Source organism: Typopeltis vanoorti, chromosome 20 (assembly GCF_054136105.1).
Source record: "Typopeltis vanoorti isolate ZY-2024b chromosome 20, IOZ_Tvanoo_1.0, whole genome shotgun sequence".
Lineage (NCBI taxonomy): Eukaryota > Metazoa > Arthropoda > Arachnida > Uropygi > Thelyphonidae > Typopeltis > Typopeltis vanoorti.
In genome coordinates, this window is record NC_143568.1 from 21932135 (window position 1) to 21950663 (window position 18529).

The 18529-nt window shown below is 36.6% G+C and overlaps 1 protein-coding gene across 3 annotated transcripts in view; it reads left to right on the top strand.

Moving 5' to 3' along the window:
* Positions 1 to 9813, top strand: part of LOC150095276 (MFS-type transporter SLC18B1-like) — a 545110-nt gene extending 535297 nt beyond the window's left edge. For all 3 annotated transcript variants that reach the window (XM_090410476.1, XM_090410480.1, XM_090410477.1), the window contains one exon: positions 9656 to 9813. In XM_090410476.1, the coding sequence (XP_090266602.1) occupies positions 9656 to 9754 (99 nt within the window). In that variant the 3' untranslated portion in view covers positions 9755 to 9813. The remainder of the gene's footprint in view (positions 1 to 9655) is intronic.
* Positions 9814 to 18529: the final 8716 nt, after the last annotated feature.

The window sequence follows — 18529 nt, forward strand, 5'->3', positions numbered from 1 at the left end:
TTGCCCCAGCGTTATAATAAGTGAAACATGATTGAATGAAGATGATATAATAGAAAAATATAAACAACTTGGATCAGTGAACAAAGGAAAGGTAATCATCAATGGCGGCTCATGGCTTGAAAACGTGGGGGGTGCTGCAACTTTCGAAATATACTACACACTATAAGTACAGTGTATACATGTTTGGATAAAATATCAAAATTATGGTAAAAATTTAAAAAAAAAATTAAACATGAAACAGTATTGCTTATTATCAATAAAATTATAGTTTGGTATAATTCAAAATTACTTAAAAATAAAATCCATTATCATAACCCTAATAATGTTCTAAAATAAAAACTATAACAAATTGTCTTTAAATGTAATGTCCAAATATTTAAAGAGATGGAGTAAACACGATGAGCACTACGAACACTCTACTACTGCATATAAACAACAGTGGAACTGCACGACACACAGTGCAGATGCTAATAGCTCGCATCTCACTATGACATGCATATGCTTGTGCACGTAGCAATATGACACTGTGGTAAACACAGTGCTGCTAGAATCCTTCGCCCTCCTAAGTGCTACAGGATGGATTTTTATTATTTTTTATACAAAATAAGAGAATTGTATAGGATTGTTGATGATAAAATTAAATATTACAAGCAAATATAAATAAATTAATAAATATATTTATATATCGAGAAAAATTGGGGGTGCTGCAGTTCTGCAGTGCCTATGCAAGAGCTGCCCCTGGTAATCATTATTAGGAATGGAAAGGTACAGCGTGTTTGTGAGGATAGAAAGGGAGGGGAATGTGCTGCTGATGGTAGCAGGGAATTATGTACACATAAAGTAGGCATGAAAGAGGGGAAATTGTGGCAATGGTTTAAAGGTAGTGTGGTGTGAGGTGGAAGTTGACAGGAAGAGGTATTTAGTTGGATGTTGCTATAGGCCAGGGAATATGGAAAGTGGTGATGAAGAAAAGTATAAAAAACTTGGATCAGTGAACAAAGGAAGTGTAATCATCATGGGTGATATTAATTATGGCAGTATAGATTGGAATGTAAAATGGATGAATGCCGGCCTGGTTGGCCGAGTGGTTAGCGTTTCCGTTCTCCAGCCAAAAGGCTGCGGGTTCGAATCCTGCCGTGGGCATGGATGTTTGTGATTGTACGTAAAATACTAGTGGCAGTGTTCAGAGGTAGATGGCATTGGTATAGATGATGAACATAGTTCTAGTCAGTGGATTGAGTGGGGGAGAAAGAGAGTTGTAGACTAGATGCCCTCCCTTGATGAGTCTTTGACCTCCTTGGAGGTGTTATGTAATAATAATAATAATGAGGGGCTTAAGCATGAAATCTTGAAAAAGAAAAAGGCACTTTGGAGGCAGTACCAGATAAATGATGGTAATAATCAGTTATATGAAAAGTATAGAGAACAAGCCAGGAGAGTGACTCAGTTACTAAGGGCAACAAAAGAGCAGTATGAGCAAAAATTGGCAAATCAGATGAAGAAGAAAAACCCTAGAGAGTGTTTCTTTTAGATATGCAACAAGTAGAAGGAAGAATGATTATGGCAAGATGAGGTTAATGGATGAAAATGGTAGGATGGTAACTGCTACAGAAGACATTGTTGAGTTATTCAGTGATCAATTTATAAGTGTGTTTCATCCTCATCAGGGTGATATCATGAGAAACTTAAGTGTAGAGAACATAGGAGAGAATGGCTTAATTGTGAGTGAGCAGGAATTATTTGAGGAAACAAATAACCTTGATGTCGATAAGGCAATAGGATTTGATGACATGTCATCATATGTCTTAAGGGAATGTTCCAGGGAATTGGCAGTAGCATTAGCATATTTGTTTAATAAGAGTCTTACAACAGCACAGGTTCCAAGGGAGTGGAAAGAAAGTAAAATTGTTCTACTGCATAAATGTGGTGATAAGGCTGTGGCTACAAATTATGAGGTGCTATCAAAAAGAATCCAGAGAAGGTTAATAAAATCTTTACAACTTACCCAATTTAAATTTGGACTCAAAGTACTTCTGAGTTCATGCAGCGATCCCACCACTTTTACCATGCTCCAAATGCTTCCTGGAAACTTTTTTGTTGAAGCATATCAAGCACCACTTGCAATTCATCTTGGGTCTCCTTAATGGTATCGAACTGCTGCCCCTTCAGCTTCAATTTCATTTTTGGAAACAAAAAGAAGTCCCAAGCAGCTAAATCTGGCAAGTAAGGATTTTGACAGACATTCACATGGTGTTCCTTCTGGTCAGAAGTCAAAAGACAGAAATGAACTTGGCAATGATCTGATGCATGTTCAAATCTCTTGTGATGATTGCTTGAGCTGCTCCATATGAAATCCCAACTATGTTAGCAACTTCCTGGATGGTGATGTGTCGATCTGCATAGATGATCTGTAGAATTTTTTCAATATTTTCATGGGTCATACTGCTAGACGGTCGTCCCAGCTTCTCACCATTCATAGTGAAATTGCAGAGCAGCATAAACACATGATAAGAATAACGTACGTTATGCAAGTTCTGGTGCACACAGCTCAATGCACATGGCTGGCTGACTCAATAATGTCTACACCACTGACATCTGGCAGTGTGAGACTGTAACTTGATTTGTCACTAAGAATCCGGCACAGTCCGGTTTCTTTTTGATAACACCTCGTATATGCCAGTCTGTATATCTGGAGTTGTGGTGAAGGTATTAGAGTGATTGGTGAGAAGTAGGATACAGAAATGGATTGATAACAGCAGTATTCTCTGTGGTTATCTACATGGGTTTCTTAAAGGGAGATCATGTTTTACTAACTTAATTATGTACTATAACAAGGTGACAAATGTCTTGGACAAGGCATTTGTCATCTTGTTAGGGAGATTCATATATAGTGCTTTACTTAGATTTTGTAAATGCTTTTGATAACTGCCACATGACCAGCTGTTAAATAAATTGAAATGGATTGGATTGGATAACAGACTTCTGAGTTGAATCAGTGACTGGCTGTCAGATAGGCATCAGAAAGTTGTATATGGGGGTGCAGTATCAAGAAAGAGGAAGGTCACTAGTGGTGTGCCACAGAGGTCAGTTTTGGGGATCATTCTTGTTCAATTTGTATATTAATGATATTGGGATAGGTTTAGCTAGTGATATGCAGCTATTTGAAGATGATGCAAAATAGAGGAGAGCAATGCAGAGTCAAGCAGATGTTATGACCTTACAGAAGGACTTGAATTGATTGCATGAATGAACAGGTAAGTGGAACTGTCATTTCAATGTTGTGAAGTATAAGGTTTTGAAAAAAGATTTTTGGTAATTTTTGGATGGGATGCAAAGCATACATTTGGTGAGGAAACTTTAATGAAATTCAGAAGCCACATTGCACAAGTTGTGAAAATGTTACACTGGATATTGGCAATGATGCGGAGGACAAGACCCCTTACATGCAGAAATAAAGAGGTTGTGATGCCGTTCTATAAGGCTTTGATCAGGCTTCATATGGATTATTGTGCACAGATTTGGTCAGCAGGTTTTCATGGTGACGAGGATATGCTAGAAATGATCCAGAGAAGATTCACAGAGGTGGTCAGTGGTCTTTGGAATGTGGAGTATGAATACAGATTGAGAGAACGTAAATTGCAAAGCTTTGTGAATAGGAGGAGGAGGAGGGATATTGTTTTGAGATTGATCTCTATGATGATTTTTTTTCTACCTCTGTAAAGAAAGATTTTTATTCCGATTGACGCAATGACTTTTAACTGTTTCTTTTAGAATCCGGAAATCACTCACTCAAGACCAAATACAAAAATATACACATTTAATAAAACAAAACAATATATACACTTTAAATAAAATTACATAACTACAAAATACTGGATCCAAAGCCTTTTAAAATAAATCTATACTTTAAATATTTTCTTATCAAAAAATATTAAAATCACCCATTCTCTGATTCATTCTATTACTGGATTTTTGACATATACAGTAAAACCTCGATATAACAGATTAATTCAGGTGAGGGGGGCAGTCCGTTAAATCCGAAAGTCTGTTATATAATAAAGTAGATTTTCCGAATGCATATGTTAAAAAATTGACAAATTAGCTAATTTACATGTTTTTACTTATGTAGAAACTTTTATGTAATTAAAATTAAGTACTGTATCTATGAAAAGTTTAATTTCATAGAAAAGTTTTCTATATGTATTATTGCTTATAACCTCACTGTAGTTTTGAGACTTTTAAAAAGAAGTCTGCGATCTATATCGAAATAAATAAACAAACATCACATATCACAAATTTTTTTTATTTTGTCTTTGTTATTTTTGATATCCTATACAGATTGCTTTTTTATGCCATATTGCTCACATATACGAGACACAGACACTCCCAAATCCAAATTTTGTTTGACTTTAATGTTAAATGAACTCTTTTCCGTTTGTCCATATTTTAAGGTTAGGGTTACAAAGATGTGTTTTACCATTTATACATATCTAATTTTAAATTTATATTGAATAAGTCTATAAAATGCATACGTGCATAAACCATTCACTGCTAGTAAACAAATGCACATTATTGGGCATGGTTTAACACACGTCGGAACATCGGCCGGCACACGTTAAAACTGCCACAGAAAGTCATGCCACGGGACAAAAGAACCAAATACAGTACGATTGGTGTGATCATGTGCTAATCATTCACTGAACATGTTTTATGAGTGTGACTCATTTATGTCTGCTAAATTACTACAATGTTTTTCCAACATATGATGGCCTATTCGCCAAAATTTGTTTAAAATAACAGGAAATTAATAACAAAAAATAACTGTTAATTTAATTATAAGCAAATCTTGGTTAAAAGCATTTTAAAATTAACAGGGTGTCATGTATGTCACACATGACATATGGGCCGAAAATTTTGTCCGTTAAATCTGAAGTCTGTTAAATCGAGGGTTTACTGTACTTAATCACATCTACCACACTAAACACCTTGTTTTCACAATAATAAAATGTTCATAGTCAATTTCTTTGTTAGGGTCTTTTCCGAAAATATAAACATTTTCTTCTTTCCATGGGATCTTTTTCTCATTACCCCTATGTAGCATACAATATTATTTCTCCTGTCTCGCTTACATATAAATACTCTTACCTCTTGCAGTTCAATTTGATGCACAATTTACTGTACCAGAGAAAAACAATTTCTTCTACTACTTCGTAAACAACATATCCAAGTTGAGCTAATTCCATCGCCTTTTCCAGTAGAAATAACAAATAGATCTGGCATCCTTAAGACAGATGAAACTTTCCAATCAGCATTTCCTCAAATATTCAATTAGAGCAGTGATTGCATTATCTTCTTTTATTTACTTAATTCCTATTAACAGTCTCAACTACAATTCCTTTTCAGAATCTTGTATTAAAAATTCTCCCTACTGGCATGTAAAAACTTAAAGCTTTCTAACAACAAAATTTCCCAGTGTGTGTTAAACTTCTTAAACTTCCATTAGCTCTCTCTTGTTTTTCTTGTTACCTTGATACCGAATGCTCTCTCTGTCAGCTGTCAATTCACGCATCAATCTCCTCAGTGATTATGCGCACTCCTTGTAAGTAGCAGGCGAGAAGTTAAGTATAATAGCTGACACGTTGTCTCCGTTAGTGTAAACAAGAATGTCTTTAAAAAAAATACAACACTTAATAATTTTAAACTACAATAAAAATTCTGAAAGTAACACAACTATCTAAATCCAATAAGTACATAAATTTTTGAAACATTTTACATTTCATTTTGACAAAATAACATTAATAACAAGCACATCACAAGTGCCAATAATGCGTGTTATGAAACCAAAACTAATAATATACTAAACAAACCATTTGTAAAAATATTTATAATTTTAAATTATGACTATTTTTACGATCCAGAGAAGATTCACAGAGGTGGTCAGTGATCTTTGGAATTTGGAGTATGAATATAGATTGAGAGAACATAAATTGCAAAGCTTTATGAATAGGAAGAGGAGGACAAGGAGGAGGGATATGATTGAGACATAAGCTAGTCAGGGGTTGTTATCAGATTAACATGGAAGAGATTTTTCATAGAATGGGAGAGGGATGGAGATAAAACAGTGACCATCACTGGAAACTGTATAAAGAGGGTGTGAGCAGAGAAGTGAGGAGAAGGTTCTTTGTGAATGTAGACATATTGAGTCAGTTTAAGGCATGGTGGATAAGCTTTGTGTGCGATAGTGTGTACTTTCCACGATGAGTCTCTGACTCCATGGAAGTCGGATGTTAACAATAATATAATAAATTTGGATGAAAATCAGCAATAAGTCTGTTCGGTTAGCCTAGTGGCTGTGTGCGCTTCGCAACCATATGCCTGGAGAAGGAGTGTCCTAGGTTTGATTCCCGTCGGTGAGGTGAGGAGCTGAAGGATCTTCCTCAGCCATAACCAAGTTGGCCAGTCTCTGGGCATGGACAGTAGGGTTTTTTCCCCAGTTTATCCTGGGGGTTTTCATCCCACAAAGAAGGCAAACCGGTCTTGAGAACTAAACACTACAGGACATAGGATACATTAGGGCATAGGGCTGACCACCTTATCCTTGAACGGTTTGAGGTTCGATGATTAATAAACCCTTGACACTGCAAGGTAAAGGAGGATAAAAAGAAGATCAGATGACATGAGAATCAGCAATAAAAAAACAAAAATAGTGAAAGGCAGAAATGATGAAAACATCAGATGCTACTAATGGGAAATTTAGAGAACAAGTAAAAGATTTTGACTGTCGTAAGCCCAGTATTTAGGAAAGATGGCAAATTAAATATGAAAATGGACAATAAGCAAAGCTAGTTTTGGTAGAGAGTCATGCCTTGCTTATTGCATATAAACTTATTGAATCATCTTAATATCACATGAAATAAGAAAGATATTAGCCCAAAACAGCAAAGTAGCAGTGTATTACAAGACATACAAACCAAATTTAAGCTTATCAACCTGAGATCTGAGTTAGAAGTAAAAGTTGATCACAATCTGGAGACCACAGATATGAGAGTTTGATAAAAGTTAAGAGAGAGTAAACAGATGGCATCAATGGACAGATATTAAGAAGGAACTTGACAGTAGCATTCAGGAATGTGTGTGTGGAGAGCTATTCTCAGATGGTATAGTGACTTAAACAGAATGGGAAAGAAAAAATTAACAAAATAGGTGTTTTTTATCAGGATGACAGGAAAATGACCTAGAGAAGGCCAAGATCAAAATGGATTAATATAGTTAAATAAATTTAGTTTAATCCTTTATCCAAGTGTGAGCAAACAAAGTTTGCGCCTGAAAGTATCTTCAGGACTGGGTTAAGGTGGTACACACCAGGGCAACTCGTTGCAAAGGTGGAGCAAGCTACCAACACTCCTATCTCAGTATCTCCTATAATGCAAAACACATCTCCTTGTGGATGTCTAATGTTATGCATTAAGGGACGGGCCACTACCCAGACTAGTTTCGACCTTTATTGAGGTCTCTTCAGTGGGAGCCAGGCCCAAGTGGAGATATCAGGCAGAAGCATTAGCAGGTCATCTCTACCTATAGGAATTGCCAATTGGTGTGCCACCCTTTTTTAATAATTTACTCTGGATTTAGAGAAAGATGTTGAAAGTTTATTTTTCACTTGGTTAGAGTATAATAAATTTAGTTTAATCCTTTATCCAAGTGTGAGCAAACAAAGTTTGCGCCTCAAACTTTGTTTGCTCACACTTGGATAAAGGATTAAACTAAATTTATTATACTCTAACCAAGTGAAAAATAAACTTTCAACATCTTTCTCTAAATCCAGAGTAAATTATTAACCAAACTTTGTTTGCTCACACTTGGATAAAGGATTAAACTAAATTTATTATACTCTAACCAAGTGAAAAATAAACTTTCAACATCTTTCTCTAAATCCAGAGTAAATTATTAAAAAAGGGTGGCACACCAATTGGCAATTCCTATAGGTAGAGATGACCTGCTAATGCTTCTGCCTGATATCTCCACTTGGGCCTGGCTCCCACTGAAGAGACCTCAATAAAGGTCGAAACTAGTCTGGGTAGTGGCCCTTCCCTTAATGCATAACATTAGACATATCCACAAGGAGATGTGTTTTGCATTATAGGAGATACTGAGATAGGAGTGTTGGTAGCTTGCTCCACCTTTGCAACGAGTTTGCCCTGGTGTGTACCACCTTAACCCAGTCCTGAAGATACTTTCAGGCGCAAACTTTGTTTGCTCACACTTGGATAAAGGATTAAACTAAATTTATTATACTCTAACCAAGTGAAAAATAAACTTTCAACATCTTTCTCTAAATCCAGAGTAAATTATTAAAAAAGGGTGGCACACCAATTGCCAATTCCTATAGGTAGAGATGACCTGCTAATGCTTCTGCCTGATATCTCCACTTGGGCCTGGCTCCCACTGAAGAGACCTCAATAAAGGTCGAAACTAGTCTGGGTAGTGGCCCTTCCCTTAATGCATAACATTAGACATATCCACAAAGAGATGTGTTTTGCATTATAGGAGATACTGAGATAGGAGTGTTGGTAGCTTGCTCCACCTTTGCAACGAGTTGCCCTGGTGTGTACCACCTTAACCCAGTCCTGAAGATACTTTCAGGCGCAAACTTTGTTTGCTCACACTTGGATAAAGGATTAAACTAAATTTATTATACTCTAACCAAGTGAAAAATAAACTTTTAATATAGTTAAAAGTATCTTAGAAGACTAAAATATAGAATCTGTCAGTGCTAGTATACCAGTTTATTGCACAGATTTACAACTTTTCTTGGGAAGAATCTACATAAATATTAATAAAAAGAAATGAAGTGAATCATAAATGATTAAGGTATGAAAAGCATTCCAAAAGTGATACCTTCATTATAATAGCTCTCCTATTATATACCATAAACCAATTACTATAAACTGACCTATCCATAATTTTCACTCTGAGATGTATATTCTATTTTCATCCCTTGATATATGATTTCCAATGGAGCCTACCTAGCCCAGGCTTTAGAGAGAATGTACATAACTTCATCCACTTCAACATCTATCAAAGAGACCAAATTGAGTTATGGAACATCCAAAACTTGGCTCCATTAGCCCTTGGGTTATTTCCTAAATTGAAGGCACATCTAACTGGTATTCATTTTGAAAATTATAAATAGGTCAAAGCACAGGGGAAAAAAATGGTTTCCAAAATCAACTTGAAGAGTTTTACTACAGTAGCTTTGAAAAGCTTATAACACAGTAGAGAAAATTTATTATAAAGGGCAGAGATTATTGAGAAATAGTATATGAGATAAAGCAGAGATTTCAAACTATCTTTTTTTTTTATTTCACTGAGATATCTCTTGTGGGCGATTGCTATCACAATAGAGATTAATTTTGGAACTCTCCCCCCACCCTTTTCTTCATATATTCTTACTTGTGTCTTAATATAATCCATAACTCCATTGTATTCCTGAAATAAGACTTTTCCTTATGCTGTACTGAGTTATTTTGTTTTGCTTATAAAGATAAATAAATTTATATAATAAAAAATTGAATGTTTGATTTGATTATATTATTTTATATTTGTAATGAAAAATTTTTTTTTTGATGTAATTAGAATTTCTTTGAATTTTCAGCTATTAATCTATGTTAAAGTTTTATTCTGCTTGAAAATAAAGAATATACAGCCAGTTATACAATATCAAGTAGAAGATGAACAGCAATCTTTAATCTGAGCCTTCATACATGATTTATTTTTTTTATTTAGAAGGATGGATGGATGTGTGTGTGTGTGTGTGTGTGTGTGTGTGTGTGTGTTAGAGTTTATTCAAACCTCTTACAAAATCTTATATAGATGTCTTATGTACTTGTAACTATTTTTTTATAAAATTATAATAAAATAATCTGTGACAAAATCATAACCTCCATATGTTCACTCTTCCCAGCTCCATCTTCTTAATGATAAATTTATATTCAATATCCTGTCTATTAGATAACAAATATAAACTTATCTTGATATGCCCATAGAACATGTTGTAAACTAACAAAGTATAGTAATGATGGAAAAATCATAAAAAGTGCATTTGTATTCTAGACTTTCCTAGAACAATGAATCTACTTATAGCTACAATTCTTAGAACTGCTGCTGCATTGTTGTCATTTACATCAAGCAGGTAATTAATTAATTGGCTAATTTATTTAATCTTTATACAGTGCAATAGCATTCATACATAATGAGATCATCAGCATCATAATCAAATTCCTGACATATACCCAGAGGAGGGTGGAGTGGACGGTCTGCCTTGGGCGGCAAAAGGAACCTTTTTGAACTTTTGCAGTTAATTCTAAAATACAGTCTCGAGAACTCATTTCCAAATATTGTAATACTACTGCGAATTTTCTTCACAATTAATGTAAGTGTTGCTAGTTCTGAGAGGAGTTTTTCTAAATAAAATTGATTAAGAATTACCTATATTACGATGAAATAGACTTCGCTAATGTCATTGACGATTTGCTAACAGAAAAACAAGAAAAATAACATTTTAGAATATTGAAATTAAAATTTTACTTCAAAAATAAACATAGTGTTTTAATTTATTTTCCTCTATGTCATTTTGACTTTTTGTAGTATTTTGAGGGGGGGGGCAAATTCAGGGATCTCCCCGGGCAGCAAAAGCTCTAGCCACACCACTGCATATACCCTCAAGGAGTGTACATGATATGATAGTACTACATGAAAAATTTACATCATTACTACTTCCTATCTGCAATTGTCCTCCAAATCAGTCTGTTACCTGTCAAAACTCCAACATTATGAGATCTTATATTTCTGTCTTTTACTCTATCAATCCACCAATATCTTGGTCTTCCTCTGGGTCTTTTTTTTTGCCATATAAATTTATTCAGTTGACTTCCTACCATACCAACTTTGTTGATTCTGTTGTCTATTTCCATATTTAATTTGCCATCTCCACTATAAATCATGCCTAAGTAGCTGAAATGTTTGACTTTATTCTATAGGTTCTCCATTCAAAATGCAGTTGATATTTTCAATGTTTCTGCCAATTTTCATTGTCTTTTTAATGCTGACCTTCATACCATATCTATTACAACAGTTATTCACTTTAGTCAGGGAATCTTGCAGACGTGTAGCCAATTTATTTAGAAGTATAATATCATCCACATAAAGCAAAGAGCTGACATTAACATCTCCAATTTTGATATCAGGTTTAATACTACCTTCCTTCATAATGTGATCCATATAGATAATGAATAACAGAGGGGATAACGTACATCCTTGTCTCACACCAGATTTTACATTAAACCATCTTCCTGTACTTCCTTCAATTCTAACTGCTGACTTACAACTCAAATAAAGACTGAGTATTGCTTGATATAATGCCACATTGACACCATATAGCTGTAGCATTTTGAATAGCATCTCTCTCTCTCTTGGCACATTGTCATATTTCTTTTCCAGATATACAATACTTAAATACAGAGCTTTGTTATGTTCCCATGATTTCTCATGAGAATATAACACGTAAAGTGAAAATCTGATCCTAACAGCCTTTTTTTGGCCTGAATCCAGCTTGTTCTTCACCAAGCTTCTCTTCCACAATCCTTATCAATCCTTATCAATCGTTTCTCAAGTATACTTGCATATATCTTACCAGGAACACTCAGTCAAGAAATACCTCTGTAATTCTCACATTCGGTTATATTTCCCTTTTTATTTATGGGTACTATGAGAGCTCTACTCCAATAATCTGGAATTCATTCCTATGTCCAGTCCTTCTGAACAGCCACTGTAAGACTTTTATACCTCCATACTTGAGCATTTCTGGTCAAATATCATCTACTCCTGCTGCCTTTCCACATTTCAGGCTTTTGATGGCTATTTCTACTTCAAGTATGGATACATTCCTGACTGCATGCCTGATGAGTGTTTTTATCACTGCTTGTTTCATTTAGCAATTTTCAATGTAATTACACCTACTTCAAGGATATCTATTTCTCCGGTTTCATGTCACCTTTATCATCCGTAATTCCTTTTTACAGCACACTTTCCTCCATCTGAACTTCTTCAACAACCTCAAGAATATTAATATTATTATTATTATTATTTAGACCTCCAAGGAGTCAAAAGACTCATTGCAGGAGGTCCTTCCTAGGAAACACGAGTATATCAAGACTCATCATGGGAGGTCCCTCCTAGGAAACACAAAGTCTATCACACCACTCCTTACACTCATTGACTGTTCTTGCTCTCACCACTCTATCAGGCAATGCATTCCACAGTTCACCCACCCTCCATGCAAAGAAACCACTCCTCATCCTCTTGCTCACAGTTTCCTTTCGTAACTTCTAGGGATGGCCCCTTGTCATCACTCCTTTCCACTGTTCAACCAAGCGAAAGCACTCCACAGTGTCAGCCCTGTAACCACCTATCAACAGTTTAAAAGTCTCAATCATATCACCTCTCCTTCTTCTATCCACCAAACTTTGCAGTCCACATTCCCTAAGCTGATCCTCATAACTAACATTGTACAGTCCTGAAACTGTCTTTGTTATCTGCCTCTATACCCTTTCCACAGTTAATTTATCCCTTCAAATAGTGGGGACCAAATCTGAGAACATTAGTCTAAGTGTAGTCTGATCACGGTCTTATACAACGGAATGATAAAGCTTTTATCTCTGCAAGTCAGAGTCCTTCTCATTATTTCAGCAATCATCTGTGTTACCTTCACCACCTTTGCAACTTTGAAACCTAGAATTCCAGGTTTCTATCAATCATCAACTCCAGATCTCTTGTCTCCCCTACTTCGTCCAGTATATCTCCTCCAATAGAGTATGCAGCATCCCATCGATGTGTCCCAAACCTCAAGACCTTACATTTTTCTGCATTAAACCGAAACCCCCATTCATTTGCCGATCTGTCTAGCTTATTCAAATCCTCTTGCATGATTACAACATCTGCACTATTACTAATAACCCTCCCCAGCTTCACATCATCTGCAAACAACTGAATATCTCCCTGCAATCCACTGACAATGTCATTGATATAAAGGTTAAACAATATAGGTCCTAGTACTGAGCCCTGTGGGACTCCACTTGTAACCCACTGCCCCACCATACACAACTCTCTGCTACCTATTAGACAGCCAATCCTGACATCCAAACCCATGTGCTGCAACTTAAATATCAGCTTATCATGTGCCACCATGTCAAATGCCTTTGCTAAATCCAAGAAAATGGCAGTATATACCTTTCCCTCATCTACTGCTCTTGTAACTTTATTATAAAAGGCTAGCATATTACTAAAACGAGAGCACCCCCTTCACAAATCCATGTTGACTCTCACAGGTAACATTACCCTCATCTGCCCAATGTTGTATATGGTCCCTCACTAATTTCTCCAAGATCTTAACAATTACTTATGACACACAAACTGTCCTATAATTAGACACTTCCAGTCTGCTACCACTCTTATGCAATGGTACTATCTTACCTTTCTTCCGTTCCCTGGGCACCTTTCCCATAGCCAGACTTTCATTGAATTGTCAAAGGAGCTATCTGTTCTTTAGCACATTCTCTCAAAACTCATGGTGAAATACCATCCAGTCCCACAGCTTTAGTGACGTCCAGAATACTCAGTATTTGGAACACGCTCTCCTCCTGCACCTCTCATTGAATAACTCCACTATGTCCTCTGCATCAATCACTCTATTCCCATTTTTATCCCACAGTGTCATTCTTCCACAATCATTTCTCCTCCTACTGGCCACATAGTTAAAAAATTCACTAGGATTTTCTTTGGATCTTAGGGCCAATCTCTTCTCATATTCCAGTTTTGCCTTCCTTACCATACTAGTCACTCTGCTGGCCTGCATCTTATATTCTTCATGCATCTGCTCTTCACTTGTCTCCTTATATCTCTTCCATAGCCTCTTTTTCACATGCAGCTCCTGTTTAATATTGTTTGTCATCCACTTTACACCAAATTATGTCCTCTTTTTCACTTGTGGAATACAGCTTACTATTGCTGCTAACAAATATTCCTTCATAATTTCCCAAGCACTATTTCACAATCTCGCCACGTTCTTGATATTTTTTCTATGTTCTTACCAAAGTCTTCCCATGACTTTTGTTTAACTAGTTTTACACAGTGTTTAGTTTTCTTACATTTGTCTTTGTATTCTCTAAGAGCACAAGCTGACTTATTTTGCCAGGAACTTTTGATATGATGCTGTCTTCTTTTCTTTCACCGCCTCTTTAACTTCCTGTGTCCACTATGGAGTTCTGATTTTTCTATCCTTACAGACAACTTCACCACATGCCTCTCTGGCTGAATCAAAAAATGTTTTCTTCAGGATTTGCCACTGAAACTCCAAGATTTGGTTCCTGTTCTCAAACTCTTTCATTTTTTCCTGAATAATGTTTGTGTATTTTAGTCTGTAGTTCACATCTGAGAGCTGCTCAACTTTTATTCGCTTTAAAACTTTCTTACATGTTCTTCTTTTTAATAAGAAATTCAATTTTATCCTGCTCAAGACTAAATGGTGATCACTTTCAAATCTTGTAGCATTTGTGCATTAATCTTATGTTTTGTCAAATAAGTTCTGTTTATTTTCCTGAAGTATTTCATTTCAAAAGCTAACAGTTTCCTCTCTACTTCTTTTTTAAGTTTCAGTTTCTGCCCCATAGAGAGCTGTTGGTAGATCTATATTTGTGTATAATGTTATTTTTTTGGTTGTAAGAATTTTGTTGGTTTTCCAAATTTTATTAAGTTTATGCATCATTCATAATACAGAGTCTATGTTTTATTTTTGCTATATCATTGCTATGATATTAAACAAGAGAAGTGAGAGAGAGAGAGAGAGAGAGAGATAAATTCTGTAGAACGTATGTGTTAATGGATTGCAATGATTTGAATGAAAGTTAAGAAGTGAAGTGAAGAATACCAGACAAAAGGCGGTGATGGATGTAAGACTAAGAAGAGCGACTGTGAGAAAATGAATGTAGAGGATGTGATTGTGAATACAGAAATAATTAAAATGGGAAAAACCAGGTGTAATTATGGAAGTATCCCTGACTGACGAAGTAAAAGCTGGTGTGTAGAAGAAAGTTGGACTGACAAAGCAATTGCGGGAGCGATTGCAAGAATGCAAGAGTTGAAGAATGAAATGATTAAGATGAGGAATAAAATGAGGTATGTACAGAATGAAATTAGATGTATGGTGGATACGAACAACAGTGCAAAAAACTAAAAAGAAAGCAGAGAGAAAGAAGTATCAAATGACTCAAGAAAAACAATATATGCAGAATCTATCATAACAGGTGTGGTGGATAAGAGGATGCACAAGGTATGTTTTCCAGGAGGAAGAATGAACTGGATAATTGAGGCACTAGTTATGAGAAGTAAGCATGCAAGGGAGTTAGTGGTTGTACTTAGGACAAATGATTTGGTTGGGCATAGGAAGAACATGGAATTGGATATCAGCAGATTATTCAGTAGAGTGAAAGCCAACAGTCTGGTGAAAGGGTTGTTTGTGTGTTGCCCAGGTATGACAATGATTAGTTGTGGTGGAGAGCAAAGATCTTGAATGGAATGTTAGCAGAAATGTGTAAAGAGAAAGGAGTGCACTTTGTGAACGGGTGGGATTTTGATTGCTGCTGGAATGAAGGAAGTGTAATGAGTGATGCATACAAAGTATTGGTAGAAGTCAAAGATAAATGAGCAGGAGTGTGGACTAGATAGACTGATGTGGTTGTAAATGGAGAAGAGAATGTGACAACAGGAAAGCAAGTTGGACAGGGAAACTGGGTGGACGAGGGGACATCAGGGTCACGGTGTAAGGTGAGCGGATTCTGGAAGTAGTAATGAATGCAAGTTTGTGGATGGTCAGTGAAGGAATGGAATAGCCAGGAACACATGGGGGGGGGGGTAGTCTGGGAGGCTATGTGAGGTAAAAGATGAGCAGACAGGAGCAGGTGAGGAAAAGTCACAGATGAGGGACAGCATGAGTAGGACTGGCTATAAACCAGTCCTACTTATGCTGGACTTGGTTTTTTTTTTATTTGAGAAATAAGAGCATCAGAAATAAGGAAGATGAAATTGTTACATTGATTGGGTTTATGTGTCCAAAAATAATTGGAATGAGTGAAACACGGTCAGATAAGAATGACATCTTGATGGGAACAGAAATAGAGGGTTATGATATTTTTCATGAAGATAGTTGCAGTTGATAAGGGAAAGGCATATACTGCCATTTTTTTGGATTTTGCAAAGCCATTTGACAGGGTGCCACATGATAATCTGATATTTAAGTTGCAGCACATGAGTTTAAATGTCGGGTTAGTCAAATGAATTCAAGATTGGCTGACTGATAGGTATCAGAGAGTTGTGTATGATGGGGCAATATCAAGGAAGCAGAAGGTTACAAGTGGGGTTCCACAGTACTTAGTACGGTCTCAGTACTGGGACCTGTATTGTTCAATCTTTATATCAATGATATTGTCAATGGGTTGCAAAGGGACATTCAGTTGTTTGTGGATGATGTGAAGTTGGAAAGAGTTGTCAATAATAGTGCAGATGTGGCAGCCCTGAAAGAGGATTTGAATAAACTAGACAGATGGGCAAATAAATGGGGGTATCAGTTCAATGCAGCAAAATGTAAAGTCTTGAGGTTTGGGATCCACCGATGAGAGGATGCGTACTCAATTGGAGGAGCTGTACTGGAGGAGGTAGGGAGACACAAGATATCTGGGGGTGATGATTGATAGAAAACTGAAATTCAGTGAGCATATTGCAAAGATGGTAAGGGTAACCCAGAGGATTGCTGCAATACCGAGAAGGACGCTGACCTGCAGAGATAAAAGAGTTATCATTCCATTGTATAAGGCCCTGATCAGACCACACTTAGACTATTGTTCTCAGATTTGGTCCCCAGGATTTGAAGGGGATAAATTGACTGTGGAAAGGGTACAGAGGCAGATAACAAAGACAGTTTCAGGACTGTATAATATGAGTTATGAGGATCGACTGTGGAAATGTGGACTGCAAAGTTTGGTGGATAGAAGAAGGAGAGATGATATGATCAAGACTTTTAAACTGTTGAGAGACAGTTACAGGGTAGACATTGGAGAGTTCCTTCACTTGGTGGAACAGCGGGAAGGAGCGATGACAAGGGGCCATCCCTGGAAGTTATGAAAGGAGGCTGTGCACAAGAGGGTGAGAAGTGGTTTCTTTGCATGGAGGGTGGTTAAACCTTGGAATGCATTGCCTAAGAGAGTGGTTGGAGTGAGAACGGTCAATGGGTTCAAGGAGTGGTATAATAAACTTTGTATTTCCTAAAAACGACCTCCCACGATGAACCTTTTGACTCCATGGAAGCCTGGATAATAATAATAATAGGAAAGACAAGAAGGGAGGGGGAGGGGAGTGCTGCTGATGATTGCAGAGGAATTATGTCTGTACAAGGCAAAAAAAAGTGGCATTAGTTTTGAAACAGTATGGTGTTGAAGTGGATGTTGATAGAAATATTTTGTGGGATGTTGCTACAGGCCAGAGAATGTAGAAAGTATATAAGAAAATGTATAAGCAACTTGGCTTAATGAGCAAGCAAAGGATGATCATTATGGGTGATTTCAACTATGTCAATATTGACTGGAATGAAGAGATAGCATTAGGAAATATGGAGAATGAATTTCTTGAGTTCTTAAGGGACAACAATCTTAGGCAGTATAGAGGGCACATGAAAGTTAAGAGTCCTAGATCTGGATATATCATCAGAGAGTGTGATTGTGAGCAGAGCATCTAATCTTCCTCTGGTTGGAGAGAGTGACCATGAAGTGATCACATTGCCTGCAGCTAGTCACACGAGAACATCCATGAAGAAGGGATATATGTGGAACTGCAAGGCTATGGAAACCTTAGGCGACAACTGGAAACTAGCATGGAAAAAAGGAGTTGAGTGGAAAGGATATAGATGATGCATGGACACTGATCAAAAACCATTTAACAGCAGCTATGTCTCAGTGTATTTTAAAGGTGAAAAGGCTAAACAAGGTAGGAGTAAAATGGATGAATGAAGAGATTAAGCATGAAATTTGGAAGAAGACATTGTGGAGTCAACACAAGATGAATGTTGGTAATGATCAGTTACATGAAAAGTACAAAGCTCAGGCCAGGAAGGTGACTCGGTTGGTAAGAGCAGCAAAAGTAGAGTATGAGAATAAATTAGCTAATCAAGCTAAGAAAAATCCTGGTGAGTTCTTTCAATATGTGGCAAGTAAAAGGAAAATTGAATATGGGAGGATAATGCTAGTTGATGACACTGGCAGATTGGTAACCAACACAAGGATATAGTTGAATTATTCAATGATCAATTTATGAGTGTTTTGCATCTAGTGAATGCAGCATCAGGAGAAGCTGAGTGTGGAATGTATGGCAGAGAAGGGACTGGTGGTGAATGAGCAGGAAGTATATGAGGAATTAAGTAATCATG